Source organism: Cibotium barometz, chromosome 5 (assembly GCF_041138505.1).
Source record: "Cibotium barometz isolate CiBa-2024 chromosome 5, ASM4113850v1, whole genome shotgun sequence".
NCBI classification, from domain to species: Eukaryota; Viridiplantae; Streptophyta; class Polypodiopsida; order Cyatheales; family Cibotiaceae; genus Cibotium; species Cibotium barometz.
The window spans coordinates 33,587,818-33,609,955 of NC_141050.1; the positions used below are offsets into that span (position 1 = coordinate 33,587,818).

The following is a 22,138-nucleotide window of genomic DNA, read 5'->3' on the forward strand; positions in this document are numbered from 1 at the left end:
CCAATGCATGTCGGTGTACCTTGTATCATCAAAGAGCTTGCAAATACTGCAATAGTACTTGGCCATGCAAAAGCTATTACAAGAAGGAGTGGCACAATATTGTGCCACAGGTTGTATCCCCAGGCATCTCATGCACATCATCTCCTTTGTTGCTTGCCTGTTATAACGGAACCTTATTTTTTTTAAGACTGACAATCTTGGTGGAAAAAGACCATGAAAAGAGATGACACAAAAGTCACCTGTCCATCGTGTGATCGCTAACTTTGTCATGGCAAAACTGACAGGGGAAAAGGATCCCACAACAAGATGCCTGTACTTTGCAGTTACGCTCATAATGCTCACAGCCAAAGACATGTTGATTAGCATCTGTATAAGATGGGCAGCGGCCTGGAATCTCTTCCTGCTCACCACTTAAAGATCCGAGCATGGCTCGAGGCGGGTGCTGTTGAGCCACAATCCAGCGACTGCAACATTGCAGATCTTAGAAAGCAAGATGTGGATATAACATGCTGTCAAGAAAAACTACACGCTTATTGCAAAGAAGAGCAATACTTGTTATACCTTGTCAACAAATTTTGCATGAGATAGGCTTTGCGACGGGGGTCAAGAGACGTGTCACCTGAGACCTTCCTGACTGCAGCTTCCAGCTCCTTCTCATTCATTCTAAAAATGTCCTGCCATCCTGGCTTGAACTTTGCAGAACCTTCTTCAAATTTCCCATTAAAAGCTTGCTCACAAATGTCATCATTTGGCTTTCCATCAGCATCACATGGGGACAAGTCACAAGCAAGGGATTTCAAATCATGGCCCTTCAGCTCCTCTTTTTCGAAACTGGCATACTGGTGTAAGGACTTATCACACAGAGTTGCTTTTGTAACACTACAGGCATCCATTTCCAAGGACTCTGTTGCAGTATCCTTTCTCTCAAGCATGCCTTTTGAGAGGTAATCTGCAACTAGTTGTAAGCTTTCGGGGGTCCCCGATTGAGGTGTCTCATCATCTGATATCGGAGAGTCAGGTGATCCAGTGGGAGATCCTTTCCACCAAGCCCGTAGCCATTTGTCAAACATGGTGTTCCGAGTAGCCTGCCGCCATGTATGCATCATGGTGCTCTGTTCCTCCTGAGAAAGCGCTGTAGTCACCCATGGAAGCATGGCCTGCAACACTTCGGCCCCAGTGGTTCCTATTATCTGGCCAATGATTTTCTCTTGTTCCTCTACAGTAAAATGTAGAGCAAACAGAGGCCATAACTCAAGTTCTTCTCTAGAAACATGCTGATCTAAAGTGACATGCACAGATTTGCACATGCCCTGCAACTTGGCAGCAAGACCTTGCCTTTGCAGAATAATGTTTTGGCATTGGTTAATAATGCTCTCTTCAGACCTGTGAACTCCTCCTGAGCATTTAAAATCTTCTTGCCTATGCACACGTCCATGTAGATAAGAGAGCTCAAAAAGCACATCTGATATTTCTTTGAAAAGTCGTTCTTCATGCTTGTGATCAATAGTATACGAGTGACTCACGTTGTGAAGAGCCTCTCTTGCTTCTAAAGCTGGAAAGACAATGTCATCTTCAGCATTGCTGTGGGCACGATACAAACCCCATAGAAGCCGGAACCTGCCATTGAACTGTCTTAAAAACTCAATATCACAATCAGCCAGTTTTGCAGACTCATCATCAAGGTACTGCAGATCTTTCCGTATTGCTTTATGAAATTGAAATATAGTGTCGATTGGCTTCGGGATTGAGCCAGTACTAGGTGATCCAGGATCACTTCCTAGGCCAAACAGTCCTGATCCCAGATAACCACTTTGTAGGGGGTTGGAAGGTAAAGATTGTACATATCTTCTTCCGTCACAGCTACCTATGCCTACTCCTAAGGCCGGTACACAGCAAGATGTAGTTTGCCCAGATGCTTCTGCATGGGTAGCCTCTACAACCCACATTTTTCCTGGGTGCACTGGATTCGAGCTATCATACCTTGGTTGCTTCGCCGATTCCTCCCTGGCACTTGCACAATCATCCTCTCCTTTCCTCTTGATAAAGCTGAGAGAAGACTGTCCACACTGGCAGCGAGATTCGTTTAGCCCCCCATTTAACCTTCTCACAAAGCAGTCCCCATTCAAGGAAACGCAGCTGAAATCTCTGGGAATGGCAGCATTTCTCCCTTTACAAGCCCATCCCAATAGCAATGTAATCAAAGCTGTATCGCTTGCTGGTGCTGCAACAACAAATACAAAAAGGATTTCATTGCAAAAGCAGTTCAAAGAAACCAATCATGACAAGCATGAGAGAGAGAGAGAGAGAGAGAGAGAGAGAGAGAGAGTTATACTAAACGTCTGCGGAAGACCTACGAGACCAAAACAAATTGCAATGGTTCCATGAGGTAACGAGAGAGAGAGAGAGAGAGAGAGAGAGAGATTCGTATAAAAGTTTGTTGGGGAGGTTGCCACTTCGTTTCAATCAGTCTTTTTTGGGCCATGACTTGTTTGATGAATATATGATGCAATTGATTCAACACTTTACTCACCGAACTCAGTTGCATGGGATACAAGCTTGGGCTGTTTGTGCTGGAAATATACGGTCCTTGGCTCATCAATATGGGAAGAGTTGTGCATCAGCTTGGCGCGAGCATTTGCGGGAAGTGCAGGGGCTGTATGAGCGGGTGCAATCTTGTATAATAGGTGGCATACAAGCTCCTGAAATGGAAGCTCTTTCTATTTGGCTGGCAAAATACTTGAACTCCCTTGAGGACAGAATATGTTTGATACAAGCTTTTGGCTAGACAAGAGGCCTTCCTGGACAATAATTGTCAAGGCCATGACTTTTATACTAAATTGCATCAAAAATATGCAAGGGAGAATGTGGTTAGAGTGCTGGCTAATGATGGGACAATGATCTCTAATCCCCCTTTGATGATTCAGTCTTGTGTTTGCTACTTTGCTGGTTTGTTCTCTGCATGTGAGCACTCTTCCTTGAATAGGGATGAGGCAGGAAGTGTATTGTTTGATTTGGTCAAGGACCAACTCTCGATTGAGTCTGCACAAAATCTAGAGGCAGATATCATCGAAGGGGAAGTGGAAATGGTGCTCCAACATTTGCCTAAAGGCAAGAGTCCTGGATGGGATGGGTTGCCTAATGAGCTTTTTAAGAAGTATGCAAAGGATTTAAAAGGGCCAATCACTCAGATTTGCCAAGCAATTTGGCAGACAGGACAAATGCCTGACGAATGGAAAGTTGGGATTCTACGTTTGTTGCCTAAGGTCCCATGTCCCAACTCTTGGAAGCAGTGGAGACCTATTTCTGTAATGGGATCAATGTATAAAATCTTTCCAAAGGTCTTGGCAAATAGAATACAAAGAGTGCTTCCGAGGTTGATTCATCCGCATCAGTATGGGTTTTTTTCAGGCCGCAACATACTGCATAATATTTTGAATGTGCAAATTGGGATAGACTATGCTAAGGCCTCTGAGCAGGAGGTGGTGATGATACAGTTGGATCTCGAGAAAGCCTATGACCACGTTAGTTGGTCTTTTGTGTTGGAGCTTATGAAAGCTATGGGATTTGGATCTCATATGTCTAACATTGTTCATGCCATCAGTACAGGAGCGAAAACAAGAGTTATGATGAACTCCAGGTATTGCAATGTCTCGAGCATTGGGGCAGGGTTGTCCCCTTAGTCCGTTGCTTTTTGCGATTGTGACGCATCCCATTCTTTCATTACTAGATAGTTTTGCTTCGAAAGGGAAAGTGATGGGACTACGTCTCCCCAATGGTTCTCAGCTCGTTGGCCAGGCATTGGCGGATGATTCTTTCATGTTCCTTAGGCCTGAGAGGGCCAATGTTAAAAGGGCTATGGAAGCGTTGTCTCTGTTTGCACAAACCTTGGGGCTGCATATCAATGTTGGCAAATCAGCCTTGCTGAGTTGCACAGAACAAAGGTTGTAAGATCTTGGGTGGGAAGGGACTGTGCTGCATCGAGGGAATATCACTTGTCACCTTGGATACCCCGTTGGGGTGGATGTTCCTCACACTGAGATGCTAGCATGGATGTCTAGAAAAATCCACGATAAGTTTTTGTACTGGAAATGTCAGGGTTGGCCGCTACAGTTCATCTTAAAGTCGGTCAAGTTATCATGACTGGCATGGTCTCATACTTTCTACCCTTGTTGCCTTGGTCTAAGAAATCATTGGGAGATCTCATACAGCCCGTTGGGTTTATGTTGTGGAAAAGACGGGGGAATCTCCCAAGACAGATATGGATTTCATGGGAGCATATCACCACTCCCAAGCGTATGGGGGGAACAGCTATTCTAGACATCAGGCTGCATATGGTAGCTCGCAGGTGGACTCTGCTTCAAGATCTATGCCTCCAACCGGATCAGCCATGGGTGCTCATGTCTAGGTATACGTTGCAACAGGTGGGCTTACATTATGGCTGTACACATTGACGCATCATGGTGGCATGTGATGAATGCTTCCGATGTATGTAAGGTTCCTTCCTCTTGACTCATTTGGTGGCCTCTTGGCAAGAGGTATTGGCCCATACTAAATGGAGCCCACCGGAAAATAGATTGGGGGCGAATTCTCTGCAAGGAGAATTGTTTGTCTCTTTGAGAGTGGTGCACTAGGAGAATAAAAGCTGCAAGCGCAGACAGTTAAATCGTATGGCTGTTTTGGGCCTTGTGAGAGTTCGAGATGGGCTGGTCCCTTCTGGGGAGAGAGGTGGTTTTCCTTCCACCGGATTCGACAGTACTTTGGGGTGCCAAGGAATTACAAAGGCTTGTGGTCCACCATACAGGATACTTTGGCTCTCATGGGAGATATCCTCTGGATATACATGTCCCTTGGATCGATTGGATGTTCGCGAAGCCTGGTGATCTCATGCTTGTCACAGCGAATGATGTCTATCATAGGATGGTGGAAGGTAAAACATGGGTCACCGATAAAGTTAACAAGGAATGGCATAAGAGGAAATCCAAGATGTGGTGGAGGACAGTCCTAGATAGGGGATGGCACGTTAAGCTGCCATTCCAGGGGAAGGTGTTTCTATGGAGATTGGTAATCGGTGGGCTGCCCATGGAAAGCCAATTCAAAAAAGGAAAATCGCGAGGGGATATTGCTTCTTCTGCACCACCTGTATGGAGACATCACTGCACGGTGGCTAGATATGTCTGGGATTATCTGTCTCCGAATCTAAGATTTTGTTCTGCATGCCGAGGTGATGGCACCTATGTGGGTTTTCGGTCAGGCCCCAAGAGGATTGCTCGAGCCAGAGCATGATGTGATTTTTGACTTCTTCCGATGGATTGGGGCATGGCATGTATGGTTGACCAGGAATGCTTTCTTTTTTGATGCTGCAACGGGCATTCGTGGTCACCTTGGTCGCATTCAGGGTCTTCTGCTCTGGCAGATTTCTTCCATGGTCAAGGGACATGTGATTGATCAGCTTAAAGCTGACCCATGGATTCGAGCATTACAGGCTACACCTTTCTAGGATTCTAGATTCTTGATGGCAGAGGTTGCTTAGCCTCCTTCCTTTCTTGCATGTGACTTTGGACTTTGAGATGGCAGCCATGTGGCTCTTGTAGATAGTTGTACATAATACATACACATTTCCATGAAAAAAAAAAAAGAGAGAGAGAGAAGTGATTGACCTGCCAAGCATATGTTATCAAGCATGATTTTAGCTTCCTCCTCACTAAGTGCGGTTACAAGCCATGGGATAACTTTTTCCAGCAGCTTCAAAGGCATAACTCGGAGACTCTGATACACCAAGCTTCGTTGCTCTTCAACACTAAAATTTTCTCGTGCAAGTGGAAGCACCTGAGACAAAAAGCACACAATTAGTACACTTGTCGCAGTTAGGCTTACCTGGTGAGAAAAAGTGTGGTAGTTAGGAGAGAAAAAGCCTTATGATCACCTCAGTCTCTTCATCCAAAAGATGCTGGTGGATGGTTTCACAAATTAGCTCTGCATGTTCACAGAGCTTGCCACACATCTCAGCTGAAGTCAATAAACCTCTTTTGATTTGAAAGCCTTGAATAGAAAGCCTAATATTGTCAAAATACTGTTGTTCCTCAGCATGCTTTGAGGCAAATGAGATGCACTGTTTCGCTTTTTGTCCAATAGCTGGAAATAAAACCTTGTCTTCAGCAGCACTGTTAAATCATAAACTTTGTGTAAACACTTCGCGTATATATTGCACATTCTGTTAAATCGTAAAGACTTCGTGTATATATTGCACATTCTGATAATTTTCAAAATCAGCCTGGAAACTAAAATTGATTACTGCGGATGTTTAGGGTCAGCCACAACCCTCACTTCACCAACTGTTTTGACAGTGACTCACATCACAGCTCACACCATACAGCCTTGCTAAACAGGCAGAGAATATGACTAAAAGACACCCACCTGTACATTTGGGAGGACCTTACTCACAGCAATGAGAACCTACAGAAGTACATAACAGCTACACCAACCTGCCCACTCCCAGATAGGAAAAGATGCAGCCCAGTTGACAATACACATATAGGATTAAAAAAATGTAATGTGTAGCCTTCCTTTGTAATCACCCAACTTTCACATACTTATACCAAAAAAAGAGTGGTAGTAAATAATGATCCAAACCTGTGGAAAACACAAGCTTCTGCCAAGAACTGCACACGCTCGCTAAAAACCAACAGATTGGCACACACAGATGATTGTAAATTTTTGGCTTCTTGGGCAAAAACTGCCAGTTCTTTCCTGATAGCAGTGTGCCAATACAGCAGCACATCAATAGGAAAGTAGGGCTTCTCCACAACTGCTAGATCATTACTACTGTCATGTCCCATTCTAAGGCATTCAATTTTTCTCTTGCAAGGCAAAACACATCCCCTTTTCATGGCCACTAGTCTCTCTTCCTGAAATGTAGGCGCTTCTCCATGCGAGTCACATTCAGCTGATTTTGCAAGAAATCCAGAGCCAGCGGCAGCCTCACATACATCCAGATGGGTAACAGATTTTTCAACCATCCTACCCTGCATTGTCGTGCTAGCTCCTCTCAACCATGTAAATACAACCTAGACCAGTACATGCAAAAACCATCAGCTCCATCAGAACAGTACATGCTTGTTTTCTTTTAATGATCTTTCTTTAAATAATTCTAAAATTACAAGTGACCCTGCCTGCCGTAGAAGCTCTTCCTTTGGGATGACTTTGTGCATACAAGCAATCATTTCTTGGTGTTCATCCTGTGAAAGACAAGATGCAATCCAAGGAAGAAACACCTCCATAAGATTCACTGGAATGCTGCACATGAATTGCCATACAAGCCCAGCTTGTTCGTCAAAGCTGAAATGCTGAATAAGCAATGGAAGGACCTGTACCAAAAAGCAGACTGTATAAGCTCACATAAGGAAGGGAAGCAATGGCGCGAGCACATTTCTGCGAAGAGTGCTTCTGGAATGCTGCTCTCCCAAAGGCAGAATGCAGGATTGGCCGTAGACCAGGAGCTACATTCAGGAAGCACCCCAGGATGTGGACACAGCCACCCAACTCCCCCACTTCATGGTTGATGGCCTGCTGGGAGATCGGCAGTGGCACTGGAGGCAAAGGTGCTAGGACTGGTAGCAGAAGGGGTATGGGAAGCGATGAACTGACAAGAGTACATGGATGGCATGAGACACAACAGCAAGTACACGGTTTTGACTGACGATACCTGCTCCTCTTCCTTCGACATGTGTTTGCAAATAGTAGTCTGAATAGCCTCTGTACAGCATATTAGCTTGCGACGCAACTTTGTCGACACACTTGATTTCTCTTTCTGTGCTAAGTTGAGCAATTCTAGCATCTGATCAAACAAGTCGCTCTCCTCTTTGTGCTCTAGTGAGTAAGTCTTCGCTATATTTTTCACACGGCTGTCAAGGGCTGGGAAAATAACCTGCCATAATGGAGTCACCAAATCGAAGTGAATTAATAGAAGAACTTAGTGCCTGCCTTGGACAAAAAAAAATAGCAATTATTCACCACACAACACCCCCCCCCCCAAAAAAAAAAAAAAAACAACAACAACAACAACACCCATATTATACATGCATACATACATATGAATAGATAGATAGTTAGATCCACACACAAAAACACACACACACACACACACACACACACACATTTTGTGGGGAAGGAATTTCATGCGCGTGTGTTTCTTTCTATATACATAATCCAAACTAGTCTCCAAGTTCTTGGATTATTCAAACCCTGTACATTATATGACATGCATTTTATTGTGACATTCATTATCCTAATGAAGGGAGCAAATATATGAGCCTGTCAAGTGCAAGCCATATCAATACCATCTTGCAAATCTTGCAATTTCAGCATTCCTCCTTTGACCACTTGAGCCCAAACCCCCCCCCCCCCCCCCCCCCCCGCCCCCAGCATTTGTAGAAGTGGAAGCACTGCCCTGAGGTGTTGTGGATTCTGTCCATGTGCGAGATTGCCATGGTCGTGGTTTAACAGTGACTACTTTACGCACATTTGAAGTTTGCCATCCATCTACATCTGGCACATTTTTATCCTTGTTTAGAGAGGATTTCTGAGTTGACTGAGGTCGAGTGTTCAATTGTTGTACAGCTTTGTCTTGAGTCTGTACACCTGTGACACAAGATTAGACGTCTTATTGGGAGGAGGTTTTGGGTAATTGTATTTGCCAAAACAATTGGAGGCAGAGGGATCGAGTCAACAGGTGGGGTGTCCAAACTTGTGACATGTGAAGCATGTGCTCCTACAAAAGACGCCCCATTTCAACTCGAAACATTTTTCACTCATATGCACATTCTCTATTTCCACACTTATAGAATCTGGGGTGTTTATCAGTGTCCCATAATGTGCAAAATCTATTATGGTTTCCCATTATACATGGGGGGGGCATATCATTGTACCCAATTCTTTGGCTAGAACTGGCAAAGCATGACTAAAAGCTACTGGAAAGTCCACCACTTCTACCCATACAGAGCAATGATGCTTAACCAATGCCTGATAATCCTTGGTGGGAGTCCAAGGAAGCACACGAACCATCTGCTTGCAATAAAATAAAGGAGATTTTTCCAACAACTGCTGTTTATGCATCATGTCACATAACACAACCTCAAAACAACCCCTGATAATACACACCCTCAACAAAGCAACCTCCAATAGAATGCCCTCTGCAAATGATATGGCTCAATGGCCGAAAATTCTGTTGGCTCCCTCTGAAAATTTCTTGACCTTGGGAAAATTCACTTGCAAAGAAATTTTGCATTTTAAAATGGGCTTAGAGTTATCCCACACAGCCTAATTTGCTTGAAAGTCCTTATGCGAACATCATATTAAAATTGAGCATCGAGATCAACATGTTAAGCACCAAATTGTTGTGTCTCTTTCATTCTCTTCAAATCTAAAGCATCAGGAGCTTTTTTTGTTCTTCTTGAATAAACATGATCAGGAGACTCCATGAAAAACACACAGAAGCAAAGACACACAGAGACTTCATTATGAAAAAAACTGGCGAAAGGCCAGCAAAAGCAAGAAAACCTGCAAAAGGAGACAAGAAGCTCCAGAGCTGAGATAAGAGCAAAAGCAGAAGACAAAATCAACAAGGGCTGGCAACAACGAAGGCAGAAATTGAAGATGGAAACGGCAACAACAAAGGTCAAAGGCAGGATCAAAGGACTGCAACGACAACAGCGATAGCAACGCTAGCATCAATAGCAACGCCAATAGCACGCGTGCACACACACATGTATATGTGCGTGTGTGTGTGTGTGTGTGTGTACATATTGTATATGCATATGTGTGTATACATACATACATATATATTGTATGTATATATGTATGTATGTATATAAGTATGTATGTACTATGTACGTATAGCTAGACGGATATAGATAAAGATGAATATATTGTTAGCAGTCATCTCTTGTCTGTACATTACACACTAGGGCCTCTGTTGTGGGTGTGCCCGCCTAATTAGGTGTATCCCCATTTTTCCCTATTTTTCCATAGATTTTTCCCATTTTTTTGGGTTGTGGGGGGCTGTCATGTGATGGCCAACTCTATCTGCTGCTGGCCAACTGGACGTGTTGCTACCCGACTTCATTCAATGCTGGCCAACTATGTTTATCTGGCCGACTGGTGATTTTCTTGGTCGTGAGCAGTTGGGGCTGCTGTCGGCCTGTTTTGGCTGGCCGACCAGCAGCCCAGGGCCATATATATAGAGGGCCTAGCCCCCACACCTCTTGTATTATGTGTATCGGATCTTGTGTATAGAGCAGAGTTTATACAACTTCTCTCTCTCTCTCTCTCTATTCTGCGTTTTGCTCTCTACAGCAGTTGTCTTTCATTTCCACTATGCATTCTGACATGGTATCAGAGCCCCAGGTGGCTTGAAGCTTGGAGACAGTGGGAGCTTGAGGGTTTGCTGATTTGTGGTGCTGATTGGAGATTGTTTGGGACTTGGAGATCTAGTAGAAGGCGGCCATCACCGTTGGACAGCCACCTTGCATATTATTTGCAGCCTCTTCTTCATTTTTTTTCCCCACCCACCTCCCTTCACAAGACCTTGTGAACCCTTGAGATGGCAAACTTGCTTGAGATGGCTGAGAAGCACGTGAAGATCCCTACTCTCCCACATTCCCAGTTGATCGACACTTGGACGGGAACAACTACGGCATATGGAAGGTAATGATGGAGTCTGTCTTGGAGTCCTATGACTTGGCTGATTTCATTGTGGTTGGTGTTCCACGGCCGGAGTTGGAGGACGGGGAGCTTTTACCCTCCACTCAGAAAGAACGAGAGGCACAGTTACAGTTGTGGGATCGTGTCAATGCCCGTGTGCATTCTTTCATCTTCCTTAATTGCACGCCAGAGGTGATTAATCATATAAAACATATGAAGCTGGCCAGAGGGATTGGCTTCTTTGTATAACAAGGTATCACTCATGAAGCGGATCTCCTTGGAAGTGCAGATGCGGGTGCTGAATCTGGCAAAGTCTTTGACGATGCGGGAGCACATCAACAAGTTGCAAGCTCTTTAGTAAGAGGTTCTTCAAGCTGGGAAGGAGATATCTTCAGAAGACATGGCCATCACTTTGTTGTCTCATTTGTCCTCTCAGTACTCAGCATTACTTCTCTTTGATCACCAGTGGCAGGCTCAGCACCATCACATGGGAGGAGCTTGTGCCTATGGTCTTAGACCAGGGAGAGCGTTTTACGAACCCTCCCCGGGGCGGAGGTTCTGAGGCCTTGACTGGCCAGCGGTCGAAAGGCCGTAACAACAACAAAAATAAGAGCAAAGGGAAGTCTTCTGAGAAGAAGCCCAACTCAGACCATAATAAATTGAAGGCCGAGGGGACCTATACCGATTGTGGTGAGAAAGGCCACTATTGGAGAAAATGTCCTAAGCGGAGTACCGCAAAGAGTGCTAATTCTTTAGCTTCAGTTGCAAAGACTCCCGCCTTTGTGCACTTGGAGATTTTGGACACAGATGCTTCATCTTCTTCGAGCGGGGCGGCAGTTGGTTTCACCGCCAGGGATACTCGGGAGTGGATTCTTGATAGTAGTGCTTCCAGGCACATGACTCCTTCCCGAGAGTTTTTTCAAGATCTTAAACGCAGTCAAGTCGCATTTTCATTGGCGACAATTCCACTATACCGATTCATAGTGAGGGCAAGATGGAGATCATTCCCCATGGCAATGGAGGGAAGCATTCCTCTTGTGTTCCTTACGTCCCCGCACTTGGTTTGCATCTATTGTTAGTGCATGAGGTTTGCAAGATTTGGCTTCCGGGTGGAGTTTGAGGAGCATTCTATTGCTCTACAGGACAAAGAAACAGGCCAAGTTGTATGGGAAGGCAGAGTGGAGAAACAGGCCAGGTTGTATGGGAAGGCAGAGTGGAGAACGGTATCTACAAACTCTCAGCCATAGTAGTTAGGGGGTTGTTTGAAACGGGTTTCCTAAAAGTTTCAAACGGGTTTCGTAAAATCAGCCCAAAGTTTCCTACAAGTTTTTGCACGTACAAAATTTCAAATATATACTGTATAAAATATATAAAAATAACACTAAATGCATAGAATACATGGAAACATCAATTTGATGCCTACAAACTTTGAATCACAAATAACAAAAACCATATAATCATCCATCCTCAATGTCAAATGATCATGATTCATAGACCATGGTCCATTGTCCATGATCCATGATCCATGATCCATGATCCATGCTCCAATCATCCATCATTCCATGCCACAAAAAAAACCATACATTGTCTACATAAAAAACTTTCGTTGAAAAAAACGTGTTTCCTACAAGGAGACGTTTCAAAAACCTTTCCAAGTTTCACGAAACGCGTTTCCTAACTACTATGCTCTCAGCACTCTCTTCTCTGATAGGCACTCAGATCGGTGACTTGTGGCACTTCTGTTTTGGCCACTTGAATGTGGATGTGTTGCGGCGGGCTTTCCGGGACCAGTTGGTGGATAGCTTGCCAAATGTTGGCAGCAGGCAGGGACGCTGTGGTTCTTGCATTCGTGATAAGTAGCACGGGGAATCTTTTTCCAAAGCAGGCTTCTAGGCGGGCTTCGAAACCTTTGGAGTTGGTACACACTGACTTGTGTGGACCTATGCAGACCCCATCCTTGGGAGATTCTTTGTACTTTATGCTGCTTGTTGATGATTGTAGCAGATTCACATGGGTTTATTTCCTTTCCCAGAAGGACCAAGCTTTTGCTCGGTTCAAGGAGTGGCATGTTATGGTGGAGGAGTCTGGATTGCAAATAAAAACTCTTCAGGCTGACAAAGGAGGAGAGTTCTCTTCTAATGCATTTGGGTGGTTTTGTGCAGAACATGGCATCAAGCGGGAGCTGGCCAATACAGGGTCGGCTTCAGAGAATGGAGTGGTTGAGAGAAAGAACCGGACTGTGGTGGAGATGGCGAGGACGATGCTGGAGCATCGTGATCTTCCTCGTCCACTTTGGGGAGAGGTTGTGGCTACGGCTGTCCATATCCTCAACCGATCTCCAACGACTTCAAAGATGACTCCATTTGAGGCTTATTTTGGCAGGAAACCAGATGTCTCCCATTTCCGTGTGTTTTGGAGTGATGCCTATGTTCACATTCCAAAGAAGCAGAGGGGGAAGCTTGACTCGATTTGTGGGATATAATTATCTTTCCAAAGGCTACAAGTTGTATGACCCGGAGCGGAACGAGGTTGTTGTCAACAAAGATGTTGTCTTTGATGAGCATGTTCCAGCTTCCACTGTTGATGAGCCGCCACTTCTTGGAGACCCAGATGAGTCTGAAGATGATTCCCAGTCTATTGTTCCACCTAGACAGCCTCAGTCAGTTGTAGAGGTTGAGCCCGAGGCTGGAGATGAGCCCCAACAGAGCAGCAGGAGACTCCGCGTTATGTTGGAGTACCAAGGTGGTTGTTAGACACCCTTCGGGAGTCGGGTGTTATGGAGCTTCCCTCCGAGTGGACCACAAAGAACGGACCTCAAAGATCGCACAGAGTTCGTGACAAAAGCCATTCAGCAGAGCTCTTACAGGTAAACTATGCTTTGATGTCTCGTATCATGTAGGACAAAGAGCCCACGTCCATGAAGGAAGCTCTTTCTTGGGATACTGGGAGGAAAGCCATGCAAGTGGAACTGGATGCCATAGAGAATAATAAAACTTGGGAGTTGGTTCCGAGGCCGTTCGACGAAGGACAATGCGACGGACCTCTTCACGAAGCCTCTACCTCAAGCAATGCTCCGACAGCACTCCAACTCACTGGGGTTGGTTCCACATCCAGGAGTTGAGAGGGGGTGTTAGCAGTCATCTCTTGTCTGTACATTACACACTAGGGCCTCTGTTGTGGGTGTGCCCGCCCAATTAGGTGTATCTCCATTTTTCCCTATTTTTCCATGTATTTTTCCCATTTTTCTAGCTCGTGAGAGGCTGTCATGTGCTAGCGACTCTATTTGCTGCTGGCCGACTAGACCTGTTGCTACCCGACTTCACTCAGTGCTGGCCGACTCGTGATTTTCTTGGTCGTGAACAATTGGGGCTGCTGTTGGCCTATTTTAGGCTAGCCGACCAGCAGCCCAAGGCCATATATATAGAGGGCCTAGCCCCTACACCTCTTATATTATGTGTATCGGATCTTGTGTATAGAGCAAAGTTTATTCACCTTCTCTCTCTCTCTCTATTCTGCGTTTTGCTCTCTCCAACAGTTGTCTTTCGATTTCCACTGTGCATTCTGACATATATATGTGTGTAGTATATATGTATACACATTTATATATGTATATACATACATATATATATCTCTTGTATATCTATGTATATGTATGTGTGTGTGTGTGTGTGTGTGTGTGTGTGTATCTATATATTTATGTAATATGTAAATATATAAATATACATATACATACATACATACATACATACATACATACATACATACATACATATATATATATATATATATATATATATATATATATATATATATATATAGTCACGTGCATCCCACACTTGGATGCCACATGGGTAACTGGCCCTTTGTGAGCCCTTGTTAGGACAAGTCAGCCAGGGATCCATTGTAGAAGGTCATGGTGATCAAAAGTGCATGTCTCGCACATGAGGTCAATGCATGTCCCACATGTCTATCACCCTCTGGAATGATGTAGAGGTGTACCGGACATGTATTAGGCTTCTTACCGGATGCGCGGGCACCAGGTTAGGTCGGGAGATGGACTCTATAGGAGTCTCTCTTAGGGACAGCCATGGGAGGGCTGTCCAAGAGCCACCTAGGCCTTATACCAGCCCTTACACACTTGGGACAGCTTTGTGTCAAGCCTAGAAGCCTTGTCAGTCAGCCAGCCAAAGACCTATCGTGGCCAGCAACAGAAGCTCACACCTGTGAAAGGTGCCTCTTTAAATGCAGATGTCATCAGTCATGAGCAGGCCGACAGCTGTAAGAGCAGACCAACTAGCATATGGGGATACTAAATAAGCGATGGCTTGCCTAGAGCATAAATTAACTCATAATTCTGCGAGTGCTGAAGTCCAAGGGATAAAGACAAGCCAAGAAGGGACCAAGAGGGGTGGAAAGTGTAGGTCAAGGAACAAACTCCAGGCTGAAGGTTATCTTAGCAAAGGGAAGCTGTCTAAGTCAATTCAGTCCTGGCTATTTGCAGCCAACAATCTATCATTTTACTCATTCAATAAAGCAAATACACCATAAGTGGTGGGGGGCCTTGAGAGGGTATTTGGGACCCAATGCTGCACATTTGTCTCTCCTTTCTCTCTCTGCACTCTTATCTTCTCTACATTGTGCTATTCATCATCAAGAACCAAGCGTTGGAAGTATATACCTCATTTGTAAGCTTCTACATGTTACATATATATCGATAAACACACACACGTGTATATATATAATACAGATATCTTTCATTTAAAACATGACAAACATGATACATCATGAGATTTGATGATTAAACGAGAAGAAGATGAAAGTGATGAGGAGGAGGAGGAGGAACACATTGCTCAATGCTGTGTACGGCCTGTGAGAAGGAATCAGGGATGGTTTATGAACTTTGAAGGAGCTGGAGTTTATGAACTTTGAAGGAGCTGGAGTTTATGTTCAATCCCAGGGAGGGGCAGCCAGCACACATAAAGTAGCAGCCTGTTTTTTCCATTCAGCCCTTATCAACGGGGCAAGTACCCATTTGAAGGTACTTTAGTACCTTAGGTACCATATTAGGTACTTTTGGTACCTTAAATCGCAACATGACGGCCGTTGCATGCCAAGCCGTCACATGGAACGGCCTTTCCAGAAATGAGAACGCCCTTCCCAAAACAGCACAAACGTTCCCAAATGCATGCCAGGTCACCAGCTGTTTCAATGTTCCACATGAAAGGGAAACGGCTTTCCGCCGTTCCAGACCACAGGGAACAGCGTTTCCTGTGACTATGGTTGGTCCGGCTCTCTTGCCCTTGGTCTTGGCTTTGCAATGTTTGTCTTTGAATACTACATTGATGAATAATGATCAACCAAACCCTTCCTTTTATATGGACGGCTTCAAGTTGGTAGGTTCAGGTTGGTTTTCAGTTTTCAAACCTCAAAACATCGTCAAAAAGGTCATATAACATGTTCATATTGTGCACAACTTGTGTCCCAACCGTTGGTGCATGTCCTCGGCACCTGTGGGCAACTATGAGGCGGCCAAAACAGCTCGAATTGGACCATATTCTGCCCCTAATCTTGCCCAATAGTTGGCTGCAACAAATCATTATGTCTATGCGGGACCGGATTAAGGTGTGTACACAACATCTCCTCCTGCTAAACTTGGAGCACTAGGGCAAACCATGCACCTTTCCTCCATTCTTGACTTGGTCCATCCATGGGCTCATCCCCCTTTTCTTTGACTCTTCTTCCATTGCTACCACCACCACCAATAGAATTGACATCACTTCTTTAGGCTCTTTTGTTAGTGGTTGCTCCTTTGGAAATGGTGACCTAGGAAACCTCTTGATTGACCTTGATATGTGAAACCCATACTGTAGCTTGTGTGTCATTGATGTAACATGCTAACTATGTGGAAGTGTGCTTAATTGATGATTACAAAGATTGACACTCATCACATGCACAAAACTGACAAAGAGAAGTACAAAGAAGGAGAAGCAAGAGACTCTTTACCTAACCTACTCCTAATGATACTACTAAATGAATGAATGAATAAAAACAATGAGTTCTCACATCTAAGTGTCTTTAGATCTGAGTGATCCATAAACTTGTTGCTTGCTTGTTGACTTGCTTCTGCTTCTTCAGATGTTGTGGATGCTACCCTTAATCTTGGCTCTCTTGCCCTTGGTCTTGGCTCTACAACCTCTATCTCTAAATGCTAAATAGATAAATAATGATCAACCAAACCCTTCCTTTTACATGGACATCTTCAAGTCAGCAGGTTCAGGTCAGTTTTCAGTTTTCAGACCCCAAAGCATCATCAAAAATGTCATATAACATATAACATTTTCATATTGTTTCACAACTTGTGTCTCAAACATTACTGCATATCGTGGACACCTCTGGGCACCTATGGGACTGCAAAACAACTCAAATTGGACCAATAGTTAGCTACAAGGAATAATTATGCCTATGTGGCACCGAAGTAAGGTGTGCACATGACATGTGCACCTGGACCCATTCCCAATGTTTGGAAGTGGGCGTTGACGGAGACCACATGCTCCAAGAAGGCAGCCTGAATGCATATCCCTGCAGGCCTCCAAGCAAGGTGAGGACCTGAGAGGTGGAACAACTCGACCGCATGCTTTGATGTTTGCATCCATTATAAGTACACCTGCATCCTACGATATTCATGTACAAAAAGGTTTCAACTGAATTGGTCAACTGAATTGGTCAAGTACAAAATGAAATTCAAAAGTAGATCTCCTGATCTGCAGCCTGCCCAGGCCCCTCTGTCCTGAGCCCTGACGACATGGAAGTGTGTCAAAAGGTGGAAGAGCAAGAAGAGGTTTTGCAACCCTACAGGTTGCAAGACTGCTCCCAACTTCCTCATGAAAATTAAGATTTCCCAATTATTGATGCCAAGTGAATAACTCTGATTGTTCACTAATTAATCTCCTGAAAGTCTATGAGGCGGCTCTGCAGCAGAGAAGTGGAGGAAAGCAGATATCAGAAGGCAGGTGACATGCATCCGCAAATTTATTTGGTTCAGAATCCATGCATCTTATGTCACTAGTTGAGACAGGAGTTTTTAGCAAACGTGCACGTTTGATGGTCTTTTGATGCTGGCAAGGCTCCATCAAGAGCAGTAGTCCTTACACATAACGGGGAGCCCTCTGTGATCTTGAAGGCCACATTGCCCTTGAACAATCATAACAAGCACCAAAAAGAACTCCACATACAGTGAAAATAAGAGACTCTTTGTGACTCACCTCATCCTCTACATTACTGTGCTGCATGTAGACGACCCGTAAGAACTCAAAGCGATCACGAAGCGTTTGAAACTCCTTGTCCCCCCCTTTCTCAATAGCCAACGCATCCTTGTAGAGGTGTCCCAATTCTGCTCTGATAGCCTTCTGGAAAAAAAGGAACTCTAGTATGGGGGAGGTGGTTGCAGCTGTTGGAGAAGTGCTAGGTGATGTTTCTTGGTTGAAGAATGTTCCTAGGTGAGGGTAACCAACATCCACGGAACCTTCCATGGTAAGGCTCACAATCAAAGCTTCTCTGCAGAGCTTAACGCCCAAAAAGATAAGGGATGTGGCTTCTTCTCAAAGCTACAAAGCAACGACGTGAGCAACGTGTGTTCTTTTTTCCTCAAGGGTTCATATGAGAGCTCATGTATGCTATTGAGGTTGTACGAAGCTGGACAAGCTGCTGGGGTTGATACATTAGTGGCGATTTTTTCCGGAAGCCCACTCTAAGAGGCGATGGCTTAGCCTCCAAAGACCCACAAATCTAAACCAAAGAAAGTTCTTGCAAAGATCCTGTTCTGAATAGTCTTCAAGCACGAGTGACCCTCTCTCTCTCTCTCTCTCTCTCTCTCTCAGCACAAACGACCCACTTGAAGCACAGAAGGCCTCAATTTCGTCACTTCTAGCTCTGTGCTTTGCCTCCAAGCTGCAACACTTCTTCACAATAGGCTCCAGCAAAGACAACAATGGACAAAATGCATCAATTACACCATCTTGGCATGATGTTGGGGCCAATGAAGACTCTCTCTCTCTCTCTCTCTCTCTCTCTCTCTCTCTCTCTCCTATTAAATGCTTCCCTGACTGTTCTTGTGCCCACCTAGTACCTACCTGCCCCTCTCTCTCTCTCTGGGTGAGGTAGTACTTGGTACCCTTTCGTTTACCCGTGTGCCACACAAGCGCCCGCAGCAGCCCACTTCTACCCTTTGGCTTCTATAACAGCATCCCGGATTCTGCGTGCCCGTCGCCCAGCACTGCCTGCCTTTTGCCACACACGAGCCCACCCCACTCTGTCGCATGGCCAAACGCTTTATCCACACAGTGTTCACATCGGCCACACAAAGATTATTCCAAATTCGTATACTCTTCCTTTCATGCGACTGCCTCACCATATGGATACCTACCTATTACTAAGCTCACACGTCACCTCCCCAAATAAATTAATAGGCCACCGAAATGTGTTTCATTAGTTAATTAATCCCAAATAGTGAAAGATTTTAAAGGTTAAACTTCAATATTTTTATTTTTGGTAATAAATCTTAATGAATCTTCTTTTTAGGAATGTGTGACTTTACAACCTTCGAGGGGGCTCCATCCACTGCTTTTTACCTCTCTCATACACTGGCGCAGCAGAAAGCAAGGGGAGAAGGCTTCTCTTCAGAGGATTGGGGGCAATGGTGAGGGTTGTGGCGAGGGAGAGTGAGGCATACCTCTCTCTCTCTCTCTCTCTCTCTCTCTCTCTCTCGCATACAGTCATAGTTAGGGATGTTTCTCTTTGTCTATTCACAAGGGAGTGGAGCCTAAGCGCACAAAGCGCAAGAGTCCAAGGGAAGGGCCGTCAACGACCTTGCTGTCATCTAACTATGGTGCCTTTGGGTTCACTTGCTCCATCACATGCTTGCTTCCACCATGACTACCTTGGTCCTGGTACTGCTATTGGAGCACCCTTCAAAGTGCTATTAAAGCTCCCTTGATATTTCTACAACACAACTTTAGTGAATACATCAACACCACTTTTAGTGGATAAGTATACCAACATCGTGTTCCAGATGAATTCCAAGATGAATAATAGGCCTAGACCTTTTAGGAACGATCTTCAGGCTCAGTTAGTGATGACTAAAACACCCCAACCCAAGAGTCTCACTTACTTGGATGTTTGCATAAGATCCACACACACATAAGCATATCCATGAAGTTATGCAAGTAAATCCAAGGTCACTAACGCATTAACATAACCAAGAGGAGAAGAGGTGGGTTTAGTTAACACCCTTGAGTCAGAGACCACACAACCCTAGCCTACTCTCCACCCTCGGCAAGCCCCATACCCTCGGCAAGCCCCATACCATGCATTCCCAATCCTCACAACTAGCAACAATGATGCAATTAACCAATACATTAACCAGTAGATGGCCTCTCCTAAGGTTTGAGTCCCACATAAGAATATTTGAATTGCCATCATGGCATAACTTGAGCATACCAGCACATGAAAACCATCTATTCTCTTCTTTCTATAAAGTTTTTATGCAAAAAAAAAAAATGCACAACCTATGACATGTGACATATATGAGTTTGACTCTTTCTTTTTTGGCATTCAATTGTCACTCTCAACTCCCTCCTCCCCCTCCTCCTCCTCCTCCTCCTCTTCTTCCTTCTTCTTCTTCTTCCTCTGCCTTGAGAACTTCATTTGCACAAATACAAAGTACTACAAAATCAACATTATATTGAAGCCAATATGCATCTCAACAATACTCCAATTTTAGATGCATGAGTGACTAAAAGTCCATGTGTTGAAGTTAGCAAATGTGTTGCATGTTGATTAAGCACACTAATTCTTAACAAAGTTTTATAGCATTACACAATAATCCACAACTTACAAAGGAAGCTTGTGACCTATAAATGCTACTTCAATAAGCTCAATGTCTTTAAGCTAAAACCAAGTTTATGATATAAAACTCAAGCACTGTGGGAATCTTCAGCAAGTAGTCCATTGCCAGAATATAGTATCCTTCGCTTGCATCAAATGTTGAGTTATTTTTGGGTCTTGCTACTATATGTTCAAAGAGGCTAGGTCTTTGACTCTTTGGTGTTTGGTCAAATTTAGAAGCCTTTTTTAAAATCCGGTTTAGTTTAATTCCTTATAATAGTAAAGCACTCCATGTTTTTTTTGTGTATATTCTTTCTTTGTTATTACAAGACTTATTCATGATACATACGTTTGTGCCCATGGAATGTTGGCAATACATTTGTATTCATGATATATATGTTTATGTCTAGGGAATGTTGGCAAATGCCTAGTATGACCTTCTATAGTTTGACATTAACATGAACTATAATTTATTAACCTACGATTGCAAAATGTTTTGAGACAAGATGCTTTGAGCTTTGAACATGGCATTGCTTAAATAAAAAAGAATAAGTAAGTCTTGATGTGTGTATTTGTTTCTCCCTAGCATGAGGGGCAGTGAATACACCTTATTGAATTATGTCCCATCTTGCTTTAGAACTTCCATCATGTAGCACTAGTATAAGCTCTTTAAAGATGATATTACATTCCAAAAAATATAAAGTTATAATGTTTTAAATAATCATAATATGTAAGCACATCATAAACATATTGATCTTTTCTACTCATACACAAACACAATCTTGGCTAATCTAGCCAAAAAGGTACTTTAGACATGAACATTCATCACCCCTCTAATAGGTCCCTACTTTTTAAATGAATCAATGAAGGTTTACATCTCTAATAGGTCCTTACTTTTAAAATGGATCGGCGAGGTTTACCTGTGTAACTTTCAAAACAAGTCGACAATCTACAACTAACTACATATGGACTAAGACTTTGGCATACCAACAATCAAATACTATTGGATAGGCAAAAATGTCACATACCTCAGGTAAACCCACTACTGAATTTTACTCTCTCATTTGCTTTATGCAAAGGCTACAAAAATAGGTAGAGCTATAAAAGGATATCATGCCTTTCTTACAAAAACAATTTCAACCAAGGGTATCATTTGGAAGGACAATCATACTATTCCAAAGCTAACCATGCGTACTTTCATGTACATCCCTAAAAAGCTTGAGAACCTTTCCATAAAAAGGGAAATTGTAAAAGCTAAATGTGCCTTATATAGCCTCAAAAGGCCAAATTCGATCCAAAGTATTGAATCATTACACACATATAAACATGTTACATATAAGATGGTATGCAATCATCAACTTATAAAACTCACCCCCGGCCCCCATACACTCGACACCTTCAAAGCACCCTTGGGCATACATATTAAATTGGATGTAACACCCAAGGAAGGGTCCTTTAGATGCCAAACCTCCTTGGTTGAAGAAATCATAGGTCATGTCTCTTATACCATGTGTGGTATATACATTGGTTGAACTAATCATAGTTCATGTCTCTTATA

General features: G+C 43.7%; 1 protein-coding gene across 6 annotated transcripts in view; it reads right to left on the minus strand.

Moving 5' to 3' along the window:
• The window catches only part of LOC147638383 (zinc finger protein BRUTUS-like), a 42,221-nt gene extending 23,120 nt beyond the window's left edge, over positions 1 to 19,101 (minus strand). For all 6 annotated transcript variants that reach the window (XR_015265865.1, XR_015265864.1, XR_015265863.1 and 3 more), the window contains exons 1-9: positions 17,961 to 19,101; positions 7,703 to 7,924; positions 7,170 to 7,364; positions 6,631 to 7,064; positions 5,924 to 6,161; positions 5,658 to 5,826; positions 562 to 2,221; positions 240 to 464; positions 20 to 157 (exon numbers count right to left, since the gene is read on the minus strand). Coding sequence is in view for 2 of the 6 variants with exons in the window: in XM_086798313.1 (XP_086654439.1) it covers positions 20 to 157; positions 240 to 464; positions 562 to 2,221; positions 5,658 to 5,826; positions 5,924 to 6,161; positions 6,631 to 7,064; positions 7,170 to 7,364; positions 7,703 to 7,924; positions 17,961 to 18,227 (3,548 nt within the window). In the remaining 4 variants the exon portion in view is untranslated. The remainder of the gene's footprint in view (positions 1 to 19; positions 158 to 239; positions 465 to 561; positions 2,222 to 5,657; positions 5,827 to 5,923; positions 6,162 to 6,630; positions 7,065 to 7,169; positions 7,365 to 7,702; positions 7,925 to 17,960) is intronic.
• Positions 19,102 to 22,138: the final 3,037 nt, after the last annotated feature.